Genomic DNA, 16,179 nt, shown 5'->3' on the forward strand with positions numbered 1-16,179 from the left:
GAGCCCTAGGGTCTCCATGGCTTCTGGGATCTCTGACAGGTGAAAATCTTATATTTCCCTGACTTCTTTCCCTGCTCTGGAGAATGAACAAAATGCAGGTGTTCCTGACTCAAAAAGGCTGGGGGGTGGTGGTGATGGGCAGAACTTAGAGTATATCCTGAAATCAAAGCAGTACTACGTGCTAAGTCACTTCAGTCGTATCCCACTCTTTGCAACCCTATGGACTGTAGCCAGCCAGTCTCCTCTGTCCATGGGATTCTCTGGGCAAGAATACTGGAGTGGGTTGCCATGCCCTCCTCCTGGGGATCTTCCAGACCCAGGGATCGAACCCGCATCTCTTATGTCTCCTGCATTGGCAGGCAAGTTCTTTACCGCTAGCACCACCTGCATTTCAGTACTTCTTTGAGATCATTATTACAGGATTGAGAACCATAATACTGAACCCAAGTGCCTGGAGTGACTTCTAATTGCAGCCCAATCAGAAATGAAGAAAAAAAAAGCACCCCTGGCTTTCTTGTATGAGGAAGCTGAGGAGTAGGGACTGGGTTTCTACCCAAACTTTGCCTTGCAAAGCACTGTACTGTGTAGACTCTGCCAAGGGCTCATGGAAAGCTGACGATGCGGCAGTGCCATAGTGCTGATAAAACCCTGAACTCCCCGGGTTAGAGACTCAGAAAAGCCTTTTCCTCCTCACCTCATCATTTTCTCCCAGCTGTGCGCTCCCCATTTTTCATCTATCTATCAGGTGTTTTTTTTTTTTTTTTTTTGGTTGGAGTTGGAGGGAACACTACAACCTGAGCATTTTAACCCATGCACTTTGATTGTAGAGTAGAGAGGGGTTCTCCAGGTAAACCTGCATAAACACTTTGTCATTGGATTTTTTTTTTTCTAGATCTCTCTCCTGGACAAAAATTCTTGAAAAGGCTAGAGACGTTATTGATCATTTTGCCAGATGATCTTGTCTCTTTTTCAGACTTTTTGCCCAAAATCTAGTGAAAGGATTCATTTGTTCCTAGTTCCTTTGACCAGTATAACATAGCTCTGGAGCGTGAGGGCACTCAGCAGGCCTGTGAGCACACCTGCACCAGAACCTTCCCGAAAGTTCTTTGGAAGCTGGGTGTGGGACTGGAGGATGGCTGGGAATGGCAGTGAGGGTGAGAGGAAGGGCCGAGTGGCAGGATCTACCCTCACTGCACTGCATGCCTTGGTGTCCCTCAGTTGGTGACTGGGGTCTGACTGGAGAGGAGTGGAGACCGGCGCTGCACTTGGCATCTTGCCTTCACTGCTGCCCAAGGACTGTCTCCCTGCATGCCTTACTCTGCCCCAGCTGGGCCTTCTGTGCCTTATGACTGCCGCCCAGTTAAGCTGCCTGTCCTCTAGATGGTCAGGACTAGGCAGTGTTTTCTCCTCGTCCCTTCTGGAGACAATTATCAGAGGTCGATGGTGGGCCCCAGTAGATTCTGATGTTTGGCTCTCTCTTCCTCCAGGAAACGCCCGAGCGCCCACATTGTTCCAGTCAGGAGGGGGCAGCAGCCAGGGGCCAGGGGGGCAGCCTGATGAACCTGGCCACAGTGACAGGGGATGGGCCACAGGACCACACAGAAGACTCGGCTGGAGCGGAGGAGGAGAAGGGGGTCGCTGCCTCTTCCCAAGCTGCCTCCAATAAGACTGGCAAATGCCAGGAGAAGAAAAGGAAGCACTGCCAAATTGAACCCCAAGACCCAGAGAGGCCTAAGAAAGCATCTAAGCCAGGTGCACACTCTACCCAGGGAGTTGGGGGCTTGGAGGGGAGCCCGGGCTCAGCAGTGTGTGGAGGCTTCTCCCCTCCACACGATGGCTCCTCTGCTCTGCCACTTCTAGGGTGGCTGTGGGGTTTCTGTGAGAGCCAGCAGTTCCTAGCATCCTGCTGGTGCCCCATATGAATTCTAAGGGAAAGCCAGGGCTTATGGGCCAACATAGTGTCAAGTAATGACATCTCACGCCCTTGATGGTGTCACTTCCTTCCAGGCCAGCCTCTCTGCACCCCCTTCCCCATTCCGGGGAAGTCGGACCCGGGCAGCTCCATCAGGCCTCATCCTGCTCGTTCCCAGTCGTGTCCCCGTAGGTAGGCATCTGAGAAGCAGCAGCTGCAGCTTGGTATCTTTCCAAGAGTGGCTGCCAGTGCCAAGATTCAGTGTCAGCTATAGGCCTGGCTCAGTCCGTGGAGTCGTTGCAGCTGTTTGTCAAGAGTGAGGTGCCTGTTCCATTTGAATTAAGCCCCCCCAGGGCTCCCAGACAATCCCTGACCTATGCGTTTCTTTCTTTGGGGCTGCTGGAAGCCTCCACGTGCCTGTATCAGGGTACCCCATTCTCAGTGTCTCACTTGGCCACTAAATCAATTCTCGGGGAGGTGATGAGAGTGGCTGAGTGAAAAAAAATGATTGGGTTCTTTGGCCTTAGAAGTGCTGTCTTGTGACACCAAGGTTGGTTCCCCTCTGACTTCTGCTCTCTACATCACAGATCCTTCCACTGACCCCCGGGCCAAGCCTGCGCTCAGTGTCCCACTGGCATCTTTTGACGCCTCTGACCTTGAATGCTCCCTCTGTATGAGGTATGTGAGGTGTCCTGTCGCTTACTGCCTGAGAGGTCTACCCCTCTGGTGTCTGCACCTCTCTGCTAGTGACCTATGGCTTGGTTGATTAGCACAGAAAAACATGGTTCTAACAAAATGGAAGTCACGTTGACTGTCACACGGGCGAGCTCATCGTCCCTTGTTTACGGATCACATGCCCCGCACTCCTGCCTTGGGAATACCTAGAGAGCAGGAAGGAAACTGTCTACTCAGAGGTCAAACTGACGGTCCACAGGCTGGATGTCTTTTGTTCAGCCCTCATGGGATTTGGGGGGTTGTTGTTAAGGTGAATGTTTAGAGACAGGACACTCACTCTAGTTGGTCACGGCCCCCCTCCCTCGGCCACTGCCTTCCTCTCACATTTGCATCACTTTCCTGGCCTCTAAGTTTGGGACCCTGGAACTAATTTCTACTGGCTACTAGATCAAGATCTCAAAGCGTGAGTGCCAGTGTCAGCCTCACAGGCCTATTCTCTGGAAGCCAAAGAGGGGGCTGGACTCACTTTTTGTCTGTACCTGCCTGCGCAGTAGTCAGTAGTGGGCATGTACGACTTGGCTAAGAGTCTCTCCTCCACCCACTGCCACATTGTCTCTACTTTCTCAGATCTCTGGAGATACATGCCTTCCCCTACCCCCACCCCACAACATATACAAATAGGAAACTGCTGCAGTAGTGGTCTGCAAAAACAAATGACTTTCACTTGTTTCATTTCACAACCCTGGCTTTGTGGCTAAGAGGAGGTCTCCAAAAACAGATGGCCTGGGTTTCCACCCAGGCTGTGCCACTTACTGGCTGTTTGACCTGGAGCAAGTGACTTTCTCCACCACTGTTTTCTCATCAGTAAAACACAGAACAGTGGTACCTATTCTATGGTGGTGTTATGATTAATTGAGAAAATCTATTTGAGACACTTAGAATAGTGCCTGACATATAGTAAGTACTCAATAAATGTTAACTTTTTTTCCTAGACCAGAGGTTCTTTAGCTTTAGGTCCATTGACCCCTGAGGGGGTTCTGTGTATGGATTCTAGTAGATCTAGGGATTCCCTGATGTTATATGTAAAGGTATGTGTCTGTGTTAGAGAGAGAGAGAGTGTTTTCCAGGACAAGGTCCACAGCTTTCAGTAGATTCTCAAATGTGCCTTCCCCTTGGCAAAAGAGCTTTAAAAGGAGGCTGAGATATTTGCACAAAAGTTGTTAAGATGACTGAACCAAGACAAGAGAGGTCAAGAAAAATCTTTTGGTCCATCACACAGATGGATGCAGCCAATGGAGGCCCCTCAGATGTCTTCTTGCCCTTTACAAGCACATATGCCTTCCACGTCAATCCCAGGCATTTGTCACTGCTCAAAGTGACTTTTCTTGTCCTCTGAATAAAAATGAGTAAGGCAGCTGTTACCTGAACATGTACTTTTTCTTTCTCTCTCTCTCTCAAAAAAAAGAGAATTGTCAGATTTGCTTGTAAGCTCAGACAGATTTGATAAGGAACGTAGCAGCACTTGAAGCAAGCCCTGCATATATTGTCAGAGTTCTAGGTGAAGTGGGTGAGGGTGGGACCAGCTGTATAACCCGGTCCCTTATGCCCCCTCCCCATCACAATGATGTAGCAGGTGGGTCAAGCCAGAGCCAAGGTGTGAGACAGACAAGCTCTGCTTTCCAAGCTGAGGTGTGGGCCCCCACAGGTAATGCCATTATGGTACTCAGCCAGTGATGAGAGCCAGGGTCTTTCAGATGTCAGACTTTGATAGACTTGATTCAGCTTATCCTCCTGGACACGCCTCCCAACATCCCAGGGATGCAAAATCAAACATGCAGACTCATCCTGTTTGTGTTTTCCCTGAGGGCTAAGAATTCTGAGGTTGAAGTTCTTTTGTTCCCTTTCGTCTGCTTTCTCCCTTTCATCTTGTTTGTCCCTGATCTCAACAGGGGGCTTCAGAGAAGGGTTAGAAATTTGGTCCAAGAAATAAACACCAAGAGGATAAGACCCCCTTCGAGTTTGCTCGCTCTGAGTTGAAAAGCCATTATTTCCCTTATCCTGCCCCTCTGTTCTAAATGAGACTTCAAAGCAAAAACCCATCTTTGCCTGGAGCAACTATTGTATGGGCTGCTGAGTTACACGGGGGACACTCGGGAGCTGCTTGATGTCGAAAAGAAACCTGCCAAGTCTAGAGAACATTTCTAATCTCAAGGCTCTTAAAATTGGAGCCCTAGTTCAGAAACATGTGGTTCCCCTTCCAGCAGGGCTTGTCTCCAAGTCAGAAATCACATGTTGACAGAGGCCATTCCAGATACATGCTTTAGTTCTAATTATTGCAGTCTTGAAAAAGTTCTTGTTTCCTGTAGTGTTTGTATTTTTCTAATCATGATTAGAAGTATTCTTAGGTTCTGTCATGACTGTCCTGTGTCTTTGGTGGAGAGGGTTCATGGTGAGAGAGATTTTCAAGCAATCTGCCGGGTCATGAAACTGCACACGTGTACCTCCTGTGCAGGTTTCAAGAATAAAATCCAGCGCCATGGTGCTGTTTTGGTTGAAGACGAGTTAGAGTAGGAATTGATCTGTTCTGAGTCTAGAGAGAAAATCAGGAGCTGCTTATAAATTCCTCAGGGGAAAATGGTGGAAAGAGTGAATGGAGCAATCATTGGAGGGTGAGCTAAAGAGAAACTTCCCAGTCTCCGAGTCCCCCTTGCTGGACAGAACAAGGTCTGCTGGGGGAAGTTGGTCTCTGATTCCAACACCTCAGAACTCTCCTCCTCCATCTTTAATGACTGCCAATCCTCCCTTCAGATTCACCTGCTCTGGATACCCTTGCCTTGGGGTCACCTCTGGGCCTGCTGTGGAGCAGGAATGTTGGATATTTGAACCAGTTACCTAATGGCCCAGTGGCCCCTTTGTCCACTGAAATGAAAAGCTTTATGTTTAACCTAGTTTGAGCTGCTCAAGTAGCTGGGTGTTACAGAGTCAGTTCACTGCTCTCTCGCTCTCTCTCCCTCCACCCCCTCCCTCCTCCTTGTTCCCCCTTTGCTCTCATTTGATAGCCACACAAGAGCACAATACAAGGATGTAACTGGTGGGAAAAGATAGCTATTTCCAGACAAGCCAAACATTTTATCCGGGCTGACATCTAACTGAAAGCATTTATTATTACTATTGTTTACTCCATCACCCTGACAATGTAAAATGCTTTCTTGTGAGAAAATCTGGCCCTACACTGATTTATAAATCCCTCCCTGAAGTGTTTTCTGAAATCATTCCTAAAGTGATAAATACAAGGGAGAGGAATTTGAGTATATATTTCTAACTCTATCCTCTATATGTAGAGTTTCTCTCTCACTCTCTCTGGTGGTGGGGAAGGGAAGGGAGAGAGACAGAGAGAGAAGGAGAAAAGGGTGTGTTTGTGTGTGAGTGTGTATCTACATGTACACGGATGGTGTTTGTTCCAAGATCTAGATTCGCACACAGTCGTCTCTGTGTCATCTAGTGGAGAAGGAAGATGGGCTTGAGAATCACGTGTGACTTCACATCCCGAGTGCTGCTATTTACTAGCTAGCTGTGTGGCCTTGGGCAAGTTATTTAACTTGCCTGAGCCAATTTCCTCCATAGTAAAACAGAGCTAATCCAATTAACTACTGCCTATGACTATATAAAGCTAATTTATATGAAAAACAGCAATGCACACATTCCTGATAGCAAGAGAAATGCATTCCATCTGTTCCCAGTCTCTTTACTCAGTCAGCCTGACTAGAAGTGGGTTGAGTATTGAAAGATGATATATTCGAAGCATCTGAACCTTGAATTATTTCAGAGCAATAATTATGCAGCATCTGTGGCAGCATTCTTGTTTGTGACCACTCGGATCAGGGGCATTTTAATCATAGCTCTTGCTAAGAGTTGCTGTATCCTTTTGTGTCTGCTACATTGATCTGCTCATTAAATGTCAGTAGTTATTGCAATTAATTGGCTAGCTATATCATTATTATTTGTATGTGGATTACATTCTTCAGTGAACAAAAGGCCCAATTTTGAAATTCTCAGGAAAAATAGTTTTACAGATACAGGTTCATCAATCAGTCTTCATCATTAGTGTCATCAAATAATGTATAAAAGGCATTCAGATTCACAGGTTTCAAATTACTGAGGAAATGAGATCGTCTGTCTTGGCTGCTTCTAGTAGTTAGATCACAGCAGTGGTTCACAAAGTCAGCCTGCAAGTCACAATCTTGAGAAATACCTTAAATTGTGAAATAGATACACTGGGAAAGTACATAAAAATAGGAATGGATTCTCATAAAATACTGTAAAGAGGCTACTCAAGCAATCCCTTTCAGCCCAAGAAAGAAAACGTTAATTACCAGGACTCCGGAAGCTGCCCGTATGTCACTTCTAAATCACTACCCCCCACTGCCCCTAAAATCACTATCTTGACTTTTATCTCTTCTTTTTTTTAAAAAAAAAAAAGTCTTACCACTCTTGTGTTTATCTCTAAACAGTGCAATTTCAGTTTTTCCTGTTTAAAAATACTTAATGTAAGTTGAATTATCCAGAATGTATTCTTTTGTTGTAACTTCTTTTCCTCGGGATGAAGATTTATCCATGTTATTGCATGTTGGTGAAATTTGTTCATTTTCACTAGTGTATAGTGTCCCATTGTATGAATCTAACAAAATCAGTTATATTCTAGATGGATATTCGGGTTGTATCTAGTTTAGGGCTATTACAGACAATGTTACTCTGAACAGTTTTAATGTCTACTAGTGTATATATGTGTGTGTTAGTTGCTCAGTCACGTCTGACTCTTTGTGACCCCATGGACTGCAGCCTGGTGGGCTCCTCTGTCCATGGGATTCTCCAGGCAAGAATACTGGAGTGGGTAGCCATTCCCTTCTCCAGGGAATCTTCGCAACCAGGGATCGAACCTGGGTCTCCCGCATTGCAGCGATTGCCACATTCTTTACTGTCTGAGTCACCAAGGAAGTGTATATATAACTCTCCCCATTTTCAGTTGGGTTATCTCTCTTTTTCTTACTGACTTGTAGGAGCTCTACGTATGTCCTAAATGCAAATCCTTCATTAGTCACCTGTGTTGGAAATATCTTCTCCCACTCTGTGACTTGCCTTTTTGCGCTCTTAGTGGCACCTTTCTTTTTTTTTTTTCTTGTTAATGGCCTTTAATTTTTAATTTGGTTTTTAAATTTTTATCAGAGTTGTATATGCACATAGTTTAAGGAAGAAAGCCATTCTGTGAGGCTTATTAAATATTATTATTATAAAGACATTTTTCAACATGAAAGGTCTCTCAATGGCATCTTTCAATACGCTAACAAGTTCTTAAATTGAATATGGTAACAATGATCAATCTTTTCATTTACAGTTAGCATTTGTGTGTGTGTATGTGTGTGTGTGTTGTTTAGGCAATCTTTTTTCCCCCTTGAGGTCATACAGATATTCTGTCTTGTATTCTAAGAGCTTTACTCTTTGTCTTTCACATTCTTTTTTACAGCCCACATGGTGTTGCTTTTTGTGTATGGTATGAGAATCAGTCCAACTTCTTTGCCCCCTATGGATAGCCAACTATCCCAAATAGCACTTATTGAGAATTCTATTTATGTGTGGAAAATCTTCTCTCTGTTTTGAAGTGCCACATTTTAAAAAATCAGGAATCTGGGTCTGAATCTGTTTCTGGGGTTTGTATTCTATTCTACGGATCTCTTTGTTCCTGTGCTAGTCTTTCTGCTTTTCAGTCAGTACTGTTTTATAATAAATCCTCATGTCTGGTGGAGCAAGTTCTCCCACGTTGCTGCTCTTCAAAAGTGTCTTGGCTCTTCTTGGCACTTTGCCTTGCCTTATGAAGTTTAGAAATCAACTTGCCAAGCTCCACAAAACAAACAAACAAGTGAAATAACCCAATGGGGTCTTTCATTGGGACTTAGTTAGGTCTTCTTTTACTTTCAATGAAATGTTTGCAGTTTCTTATAATAGAGGTCTCATAAGCTTTTGTTAGATTTATTCCTGGGCACTTGATTTTCTTTTTCATTTTTTTGTTGTCTTTTTAAAAAGATTTTTATTGGAGCATAATTGATCTACAATGTTATCTTAATTTCAACAGCAAAGTGGATCAGTTATATGTATACATATATCCACTCTTCTAAAAATTCTTTTCCCATATAGGCCATTCTAGAGTATTAAGTAGAGTTCCCTCTGCTATACAGTAGGTCCTTGAACGCTGTGTGCTAAGTCACTTCAGTCGTGGTCCAACTCTTTGTGACCCTGTGGACTGTAGCCTGCCAGGCTCCTCTGTCCATGGGATTCTCCAGGCAAGAATACTGGAGTGGGTTGCCACTCCTCCAGGGAATCTTCCTGACCCAGGGATAGAACTCGTGTCTCCTGAATCTTCTGCATTGGCAAATGGGTTCTTTACCACTAGTGCCACCTGGGAAGCCCCCAGGAGGTCCTTATTAGTTATCAATTTTGTATATAGTAGTATGTATATGTCAATCCGAATCTCTCTCCCCACCTTACCCCCTGGTAACCATAATTTTGTTTTCTATGTCTGTGACTCTATTTCTGTTTTTTGAATAAGTTCATTTCTACTTTTTTTTTAGATTCCACATTTAAGTGATACCATTATATTTGTCTTTGTCTGACTTCACTCATGGGCACTTGACTTTCGAAAGCAATCGTAAATGTCATCTTTAAAAAAATGTATTCTCTCACGCTTCTTGCTGGTATGTAGAACTACAGTTGTGTGTGTGTGTATTTGTCTAGCATTCTTGCTAAATATCTCAATTCCTATTAATTCTAATAATCATTCCAAGGTTCTTTTAGATTTTCTAAGTTCATCATCATACCATTTATGAATAACAACAGCTTTGTTTTTTTACTTTTCAGTCTTCAGACTTTTTTATCCCTTGCCTTAGTACACTGGTTAGGACCTCCATTAAAGAGTTTTTTTTGAAAATTAATTTTATTTTTTGGCCAATTTAGTAACTAAAATTTATTAACTCAGTTAGACACGTTAACTACTTTTTAAACACATTGAAACTATTTAAAAAGTAGAAAACAGTAAATATATGAAAAACTTCTTCCCAGGTCCAGACCTTCCTGGGCTTGTTAAAAATAACAAATCTGAATTGCAAACTTTATCAAGTGAGACTTTTCCATGTCTGTGTTTTTAAAGTTCCACAGGGGATTCTGATAATTAGGTTTAGAGACCAATGGAGATTTGTCCATGCAGAGTTTAGTAGGATTGTGTAATTCAGTGACTCCCAACTCTGGCTGCACATTAAAACCACCCAGGAGCTTTAAAAATCCTGATGCGTGGCTCTTACCCTGGACCAACTGATCTGAATCTCTGTAGGTGAGGTCCAGCCTCTATAGTTTTTAAAAGTTCCCCAGGTGATGGGGGAGGGTGGTCTAGGGAGGAGCAAGAGGGAGGGTTTGCCCAGGGACACAAAGGAGACATTTGGGGGTGACAAGTATGTGGATTATCTTGATCTTGGAGATGGTTTCATAGGTGTGTACATGTGTCAACACTTATCAAATTGTACACTTTAGGTATGTGCAATTTATTGCATGTCAATAATATATCTAAGAAGCTACTTAAAGAAAAAACAATCCACGTGATTCTCGAATACAGCAACGGTTGAGAATCATTGTTCTAATAGAAAGGGCATACGGCTGGAAGGGGAAGTTGGAAAGACTTTCATCTGCCAACAGTTGGCTGTGTACTCTTAGATCAGCGACTTCATTCACTCTGGATGTGTTTCATTCTGGCCGGTGGGCTCGATGTTTTCTCAAGTACTTTTCAGCTCTGATGTTTTGATTCTTTTGCTTGCCTGGCTGTGTGGCCCAGGCTGCTGGTGCACCTCCTGGCCACACGAGGGGGCTGTGCAGCTTGCAGCCTCTTGCTCTCAACTGAACACTCTAGTGAGGTCAAAATAGGCTGTTCTGGCGTCTTTCCCTTCTTTCTGTCCTCTTGGAGAGTGCGAGCTCCACTTCTGAAGCATCATCTTCAGCTGCCTCCATCCAGTGGTCCTACTGCAGGTGAGACTTTCATTAAGCAAAATAAATCCATGAATCTCTGAATGTACAGAACAGCTTTTTAAAAGAGGCTCAGATTGCTTTGAAAAAAATAGCCAGTTCCTGCAAAGCAATGAAAATAGGATCTAATTGGAGAATGTGTATGTATACACATGTATCTATGTATGTGTTTGTCTGTCTATTAATAAGCACAGTAATAATCTTACTCTACTGCCCCTGGGCAAACAATCCATCCATGTAAAAGGCAGTATGTTTGTTACAGGTGCAATTTAGAGATCCTTCAGACTGTAAACATTGTTTAGATGAAAAATGGAATCAAGGTTAGCAAATAAACCTCGTCTTTTTCCATTTAATATTATATAAAGTGCTTAAATATGGGAGTGTGTGTATTTGTCTCTGTGTCTCTTTATCTATGTGTTTACGTATATTCAGGTGAACAGGTTGGCTAAGTATTTTAGAATGGAATCTAATCAGACACTCTGGGCATTCATCTTCATTTTTCTGGGACCTGACAGGGAAAAAATCTGGATGCTCTGGAAGAGACTGACTAGAACTGATGTTATAAAATGATCTAGCTATGTCCTAAATTTTAATAAATGCATTATTTGATGCATTTAAATCCAGCTCAGAAATAAAAAGCAAATGGTTTTCCAAAGTGTAAGGGATTGTTTTTTAAAAAGGAAAAAGAACCCTCCTCTTACTCCCACGCATAGACTTTCTCAAATAATACTGTAAAAACCTTAACATTCAATAGCTCTGTCTTTTATGTTTGGTCTGATTGCAGTTTTCTTCCATTTTGATTCCTAAATTTCAGATTATTCTACGAACCAGTCACAACACCCTGTGGGCACACCTTTTGCTTAAAATGCCTTGAAAGATGTCTAGATCACAATGCGAAGTGTCCACTGTGCAAAGACGGTCTTTCCCAGGTAAAACGTTGTTTCTTTCTTGATCGGGTTAGCTTATTTGGAATTGGGTATGAAGACAGTATCCTATTGGATCCCAAGCCACTGCACTGTGCTAGAGCAAAACATCCCTTCAGACCATCAATTTCTCCTGTCTTAGAGCCACCCCTCCTCTCTCCACAAAGTCCTCCAGGGAAATGAGGCAACAGCTAGCTTTTTATGAACTGCTAGCAGTGAGATCAATCTGTGTTGGAAACAAAAGTATCAAAATGATGATAAACATGAATCAAAATGGTAATAAACATGGATCAAATTGATGATAAACACAGATCTTGGTTCTAATCCCATCATGGCCTCTGATTCACTGGCCTTGGCTCATTCATCTATGAGCTCCAGTGTTCCTTTATCATCAATGTTTATTCCATAGTTTGAAGAGATCACTCCCAGGTTCCCAGGAAAACCTCACAGCCCTTCATTGTGGTCCTTGTCCCTCTCCTCAGCTGCCTCCGTTATTATTAGCAGGTATTTGTCTGCTTGAAAATCTCTGGGGGTTCCAAGTCCTCTAAAATGAATCACACAAACACCCACCTTTGCTTTTCAAGTGGGTTTGCTGTAATTTTCTATAGCACAAGAAGATTCGGGAATCCATCTTGTCAGCCCCTCTCCCCCCGCCAGGGACTTGTTTGCCACATTTACAATTAGTATTCATGTTCCTTGACCCCTGTCATCCCTGAGGAGAGGCTGGAGATGATGCAAGACTCTCTCTTGGTGAATGTAGATCCAGAGAAGTCACATGTTGAGCTTTCCCAGCACCCCACCATTTAAACTAAGGGAAGGAAGTGAGATAATCACCCAGGATAGCCCTGAGGGTGTGTGTTGGGCTGGGGGGAGAGTCAGTGTCATGTCTGGCCTGGGTAAAGAGGTGGGATTGCTGTCCTGATTGTAGGTGAGGAGCCCATGGCTGTTATACTTAAATAATGCATTCGTGTTGTGGGAACATTACAACATTCAGAACAGCAGAAAGAAGGAAAATATACTGTTGACATTTTAATATGTGCCTTTCCTGGGTTTTTGTTTTAGCATCAGCAGAAGTGTCACCTCCTTCTTGAATAGGCTACCTTCTGAGCCATTGCTTTCTCCCAAAGACTGGGCAAGCCTCTGATTTTCCTGCAGCCAGGCAATAGCAGTGGCTAAGAAGGCATCCTGGAAGCAGAGGCTGTGGGGTCCTGGACTTAGGGGCTAGAAGTTATTTCCACCTGTCTCTGGGTATTCACCTGGGGTCACATTCGCACCATTTTCCAGAGAGAGACATATCTTATTCTGATCATGTTCACTGCGGAATAGACATACGTTGGCAAAGGAAAAAATGTCTGAAGCCTGCCGTGTTATACTCAGGAGCTCCCCCTGCTGGGTCTGTGTGGGTAGTTTCCATAATCAGCAATTCTCTGCAGATGTTGTCATCCCCATTGTCTGGTTCACGCCTTTAACACCCACTCCTTACAGCTCCTTGGATATGCATAGACTAGGGCTGTTTGGGATGGGAGTAATAGTGACAGTTGAGCCTGAGTTAGGTTCTGAAATCAGGGTTTATAACGTAATTTCAGTGATATCTAGATGTTATCATTTAAAAAATAAATAGGCAAATGAAATCACCAGTATTTAGTTTATTTTAAAAATACTTAAGTTAGAGGAGAAAAATCGTTATAATATATAGACTCAAAGTATCCAGAAGCAAAGCACTGAGAGTGTGGCAGGGCACGAAAGGATGAATGATTTTAAAATTGCTTTTTCGTTCCCTGAACCGTTTGACCATGGACTTTCAGCATATCTCAGGTGGAGAACATTCTGGGAGCTTATAAACACAATAATCAGAAAAAAGGAAAGGAAAAGATTGTCTCCCTTAATTGACAAGAAACACGATCATAATCAATTTCAGTGTTTTAGGAAAGCTATGGCATTTTTAAAACTTCAATGCAGGTGTTTTTCCTTGTTAAAATATTTTTTCTAATTATAAAAGTAATTCATTGCATGTGTTTTTTTTAAGGTAAACTCTAACCTCCAGAGATTATATACATTATGACCATATGAGCTGCCAATGTGTCGATCCACGTTACTCCAGTATGTTGGTCACTGAACTGTTCTACTGATTACATCAGAAGTGCTTTGTATTTCTCTGATGACTGCATAATATCTAACTGCCTTGTTCCCCATGTAGTGCTTGGCATCAAGAAAGTACAGCAAAAACGTCATAATGGAAGAGCTAATAGCTAAATTCCTTCCAGAAGAACTCAAGGAACGAAGGAGGCTTTATGAAGAAGAAATGGAAGAACTTTCTAAGTATGCACACTGCTGTTTTCAGTTTCATTCACGCCAGCTCATAGAACTGAAAGTGCACATATCTTCCCCATTTAATAATACCATGCTGATAGCTTGAAATTGGCCACAGTGAGAGTGTTGACACCACGAAAACTGGCAAATGCAGTAACAAGGACTTCCCCTCCCCACCCTAGAAAGCTGATTGTTCATTTACCAGCTCACCACTGAAGAAACTTAAGTCAAACCACTGACCGGGTTATTGGCACTAGTAGCTGGGTGTCATGGGCAGGATTAGATTGGAATAAGTTATCAGGGGAACTGAATGAAGTATAGTTGACCCTTAAACAACATGGATTTGAATCATGCAGTTCTACTTATATGTGGATTATTTTCAGTAGTAAATACTGTAGTACTGCATGATCCAATGTGTGGTTGGTCAGATCCATGGATGCTGAACCATGGATAAAGATCAATGAAAGTGAAAGTCACTCAGTTGTGTCCAACTCTTTCCGACCCCATGGACTCTACAGTCCGTGGAATTCTCCAGGCCAGAATACTGGAGTGGGTAGCCGTTCCCTTCTCCAGGGGATCTTCCCAACCCAAGGACTGAACCCAGGTCTCCTGCATTGCGGGCAGATTCTTTACCAGCTGAGCCACCAGGGAAGCATGGGTAAAGAGGGCTGGCTCTAAGTTACATGCTGATTTTCAGCTGTGCAGAGGGTCAGTCCCTGTAACTCCCGAGTTGTTCAAGGGTCAGCTGTATTCTGAAGACAGTCTTCAGATACATAAGGAGGTTCTATGAGGTTAAGAACTTTGATGTCAGTCAGACCTGAGCTTGTGACACGGTTTTGCCACAAAGTGAGTAGACTTCATGACCTTAGGCAAGTCACTTAATGTCTTTGGGCCTCAGTTTCCTCATCTGTAACTTGGGGATAACAGTAGTTCCTACCTCAAGGACTCATTATGAAGATCAAATGAGCTTGTGCAGAGTAAGCACTTAATAAAAGTAATGGTAAGAATGCTTCTGAAAAAAAAAATGCTTCTGGTTATTGTGATTCCTCTTCCATCACAGGTGTTGTGAGAGGTAGCGAGTAGGGGTGAGATGAAAGTAGGGCTCCAAACTCTCTGCCTCAGGTAGCAGAAAAAGCAGTGGGAAGTCACTAATTTCTGCCTCTCATACTGCTGCCCACTCATCTCCCCATTCCCAGCAGGATTCTTTCAGTGTTCTGAGGGTGAAGTTCCCGAGGAGGCTGTTCTGGTTTTATGCCCACCCCATAGAAAACATTGTTAAACTGAAACCAGTTTGCACCTCTTCCTTTGACTAACATGTTTTCCTGGGAAGCCAGAAGTGCAGTCCTTCTTTTCTCATTGACATGTTAGATCTCCTGCAGGAGTCTTTATCTTTCTTTCTGATATTAAGTTCACCTTGAATCTTTCTGAACCCTCTTCTCACGTATCATTTAATGTCTTATTAATAAACACTGGAATTTACTGGGGATATTCCTTTAGGGGAATCAAATTTAATCCTTTTGAGATTTGGGCAGACAATCTTATATTTGTTGGCAGATTTAGGTTCAGATGTCCCTGTGTTGGATTTACTAGACAAACAAGAGAACTGTGATCGGGAGGAGCTGGCCTGGTTGGTGGTTCCCCATCAGGCTGTGTGTCTGAATCTTCATGGGCACACATTGAGAGGCAGACTCGTAGGTCTTGATTTCAGAGCCACTGCACCAGTGTCTCTGGGAGGGCGAGGTGCAGTGGCCAGGTTGTCTGTGTTTAAGGGCCTCCAGTGACTCCAATGCACAGGAGCATTTGAGCATCACTGGGCTATATTACTCTTGCCTCTCTACTGCTCCCTCCTCCCAGCTGGATCTGCCATGCACATCCTCTGGGAGCTTTGCAAATGGGAGATGCTCACAGGGATCTTGCAGAGATTTTCCCACCATCCCTCTGGAGAGCTGGGTCCAGTTTTACCACCAGTGCCCTTCCCCATACTGCCAGCAAGACACCTGGAGAGATTGTTTGGAGTGGAGAGTATAAAAGAAAGAAAAATATGAGGTATAACTATCATCGACAATGTTAAGGTACTAGAGAACTTCATTACCCAAATTAGGATGTATAGAATATCCATTTTAATCATAGCCATTAGGCTAACCTGTGCATCAGGTAATGGGACTCAGCCTACAGCATCAGATGCATTTTACTATTTTTTATCAGCTGTCCACACTTTATGCCTCCTTGTCTTCCTGTGGGGGATCCACACGGTGAAATTCGACCAGCCTTTCTCTGTTCTGCTCCCATGCTGTGAGA

At 43.5% G+C, this 16,179-nt stretch overlaps 1 protein-coding gene across 3 annotated transcripts in view; it reads left to right on the top strand.

Moving 5' to 3' along the window:
• Positions 1-16,179, top strand: part of LONRF3 (LON peptidase N-terminal domain and ring finger 3) — a 34,383-nt gene that overhangs the window by 12,249 nt on the left and 5,955 nt on the right. For all 3 annotated transcript variants that reach the window (XM_068962764.1, XM_068962765.1, XM_068962766.1), the window contains 4 exons: positions 1,488-1,752; positions 2,500-2,590; positions 11,463-11,577; positions 13,769-13,890. In XM_068962764.1, the coding sequence (XP_068818865.1) occupies positions 1,488-1,752; positions 2,500-2,590; positions 11,463-11,577; positions 13,769-13,890 (593 nt within the window). The remainder of the gene's footprint in view (positions 1-1,487; positions 1,753-2,499; positions 2,591-11,462; positions 11,578-13,768; positions 13,891-16,179) is intronic.

Source organism: Capricornis sumatraensis, chromosome X, assembly GCF_032405125.1.
Source record: "Capricornis sumatraensis isolate serow.1 chromosome X, serow.2, whole genome shotgun sequence".
Lineage (NCBI taxonomy): Eukaryota > Metazoa > Chordata > Mammalia > Artiodactyla > Bovidae > Capricornis > Capricornis sumatraensis.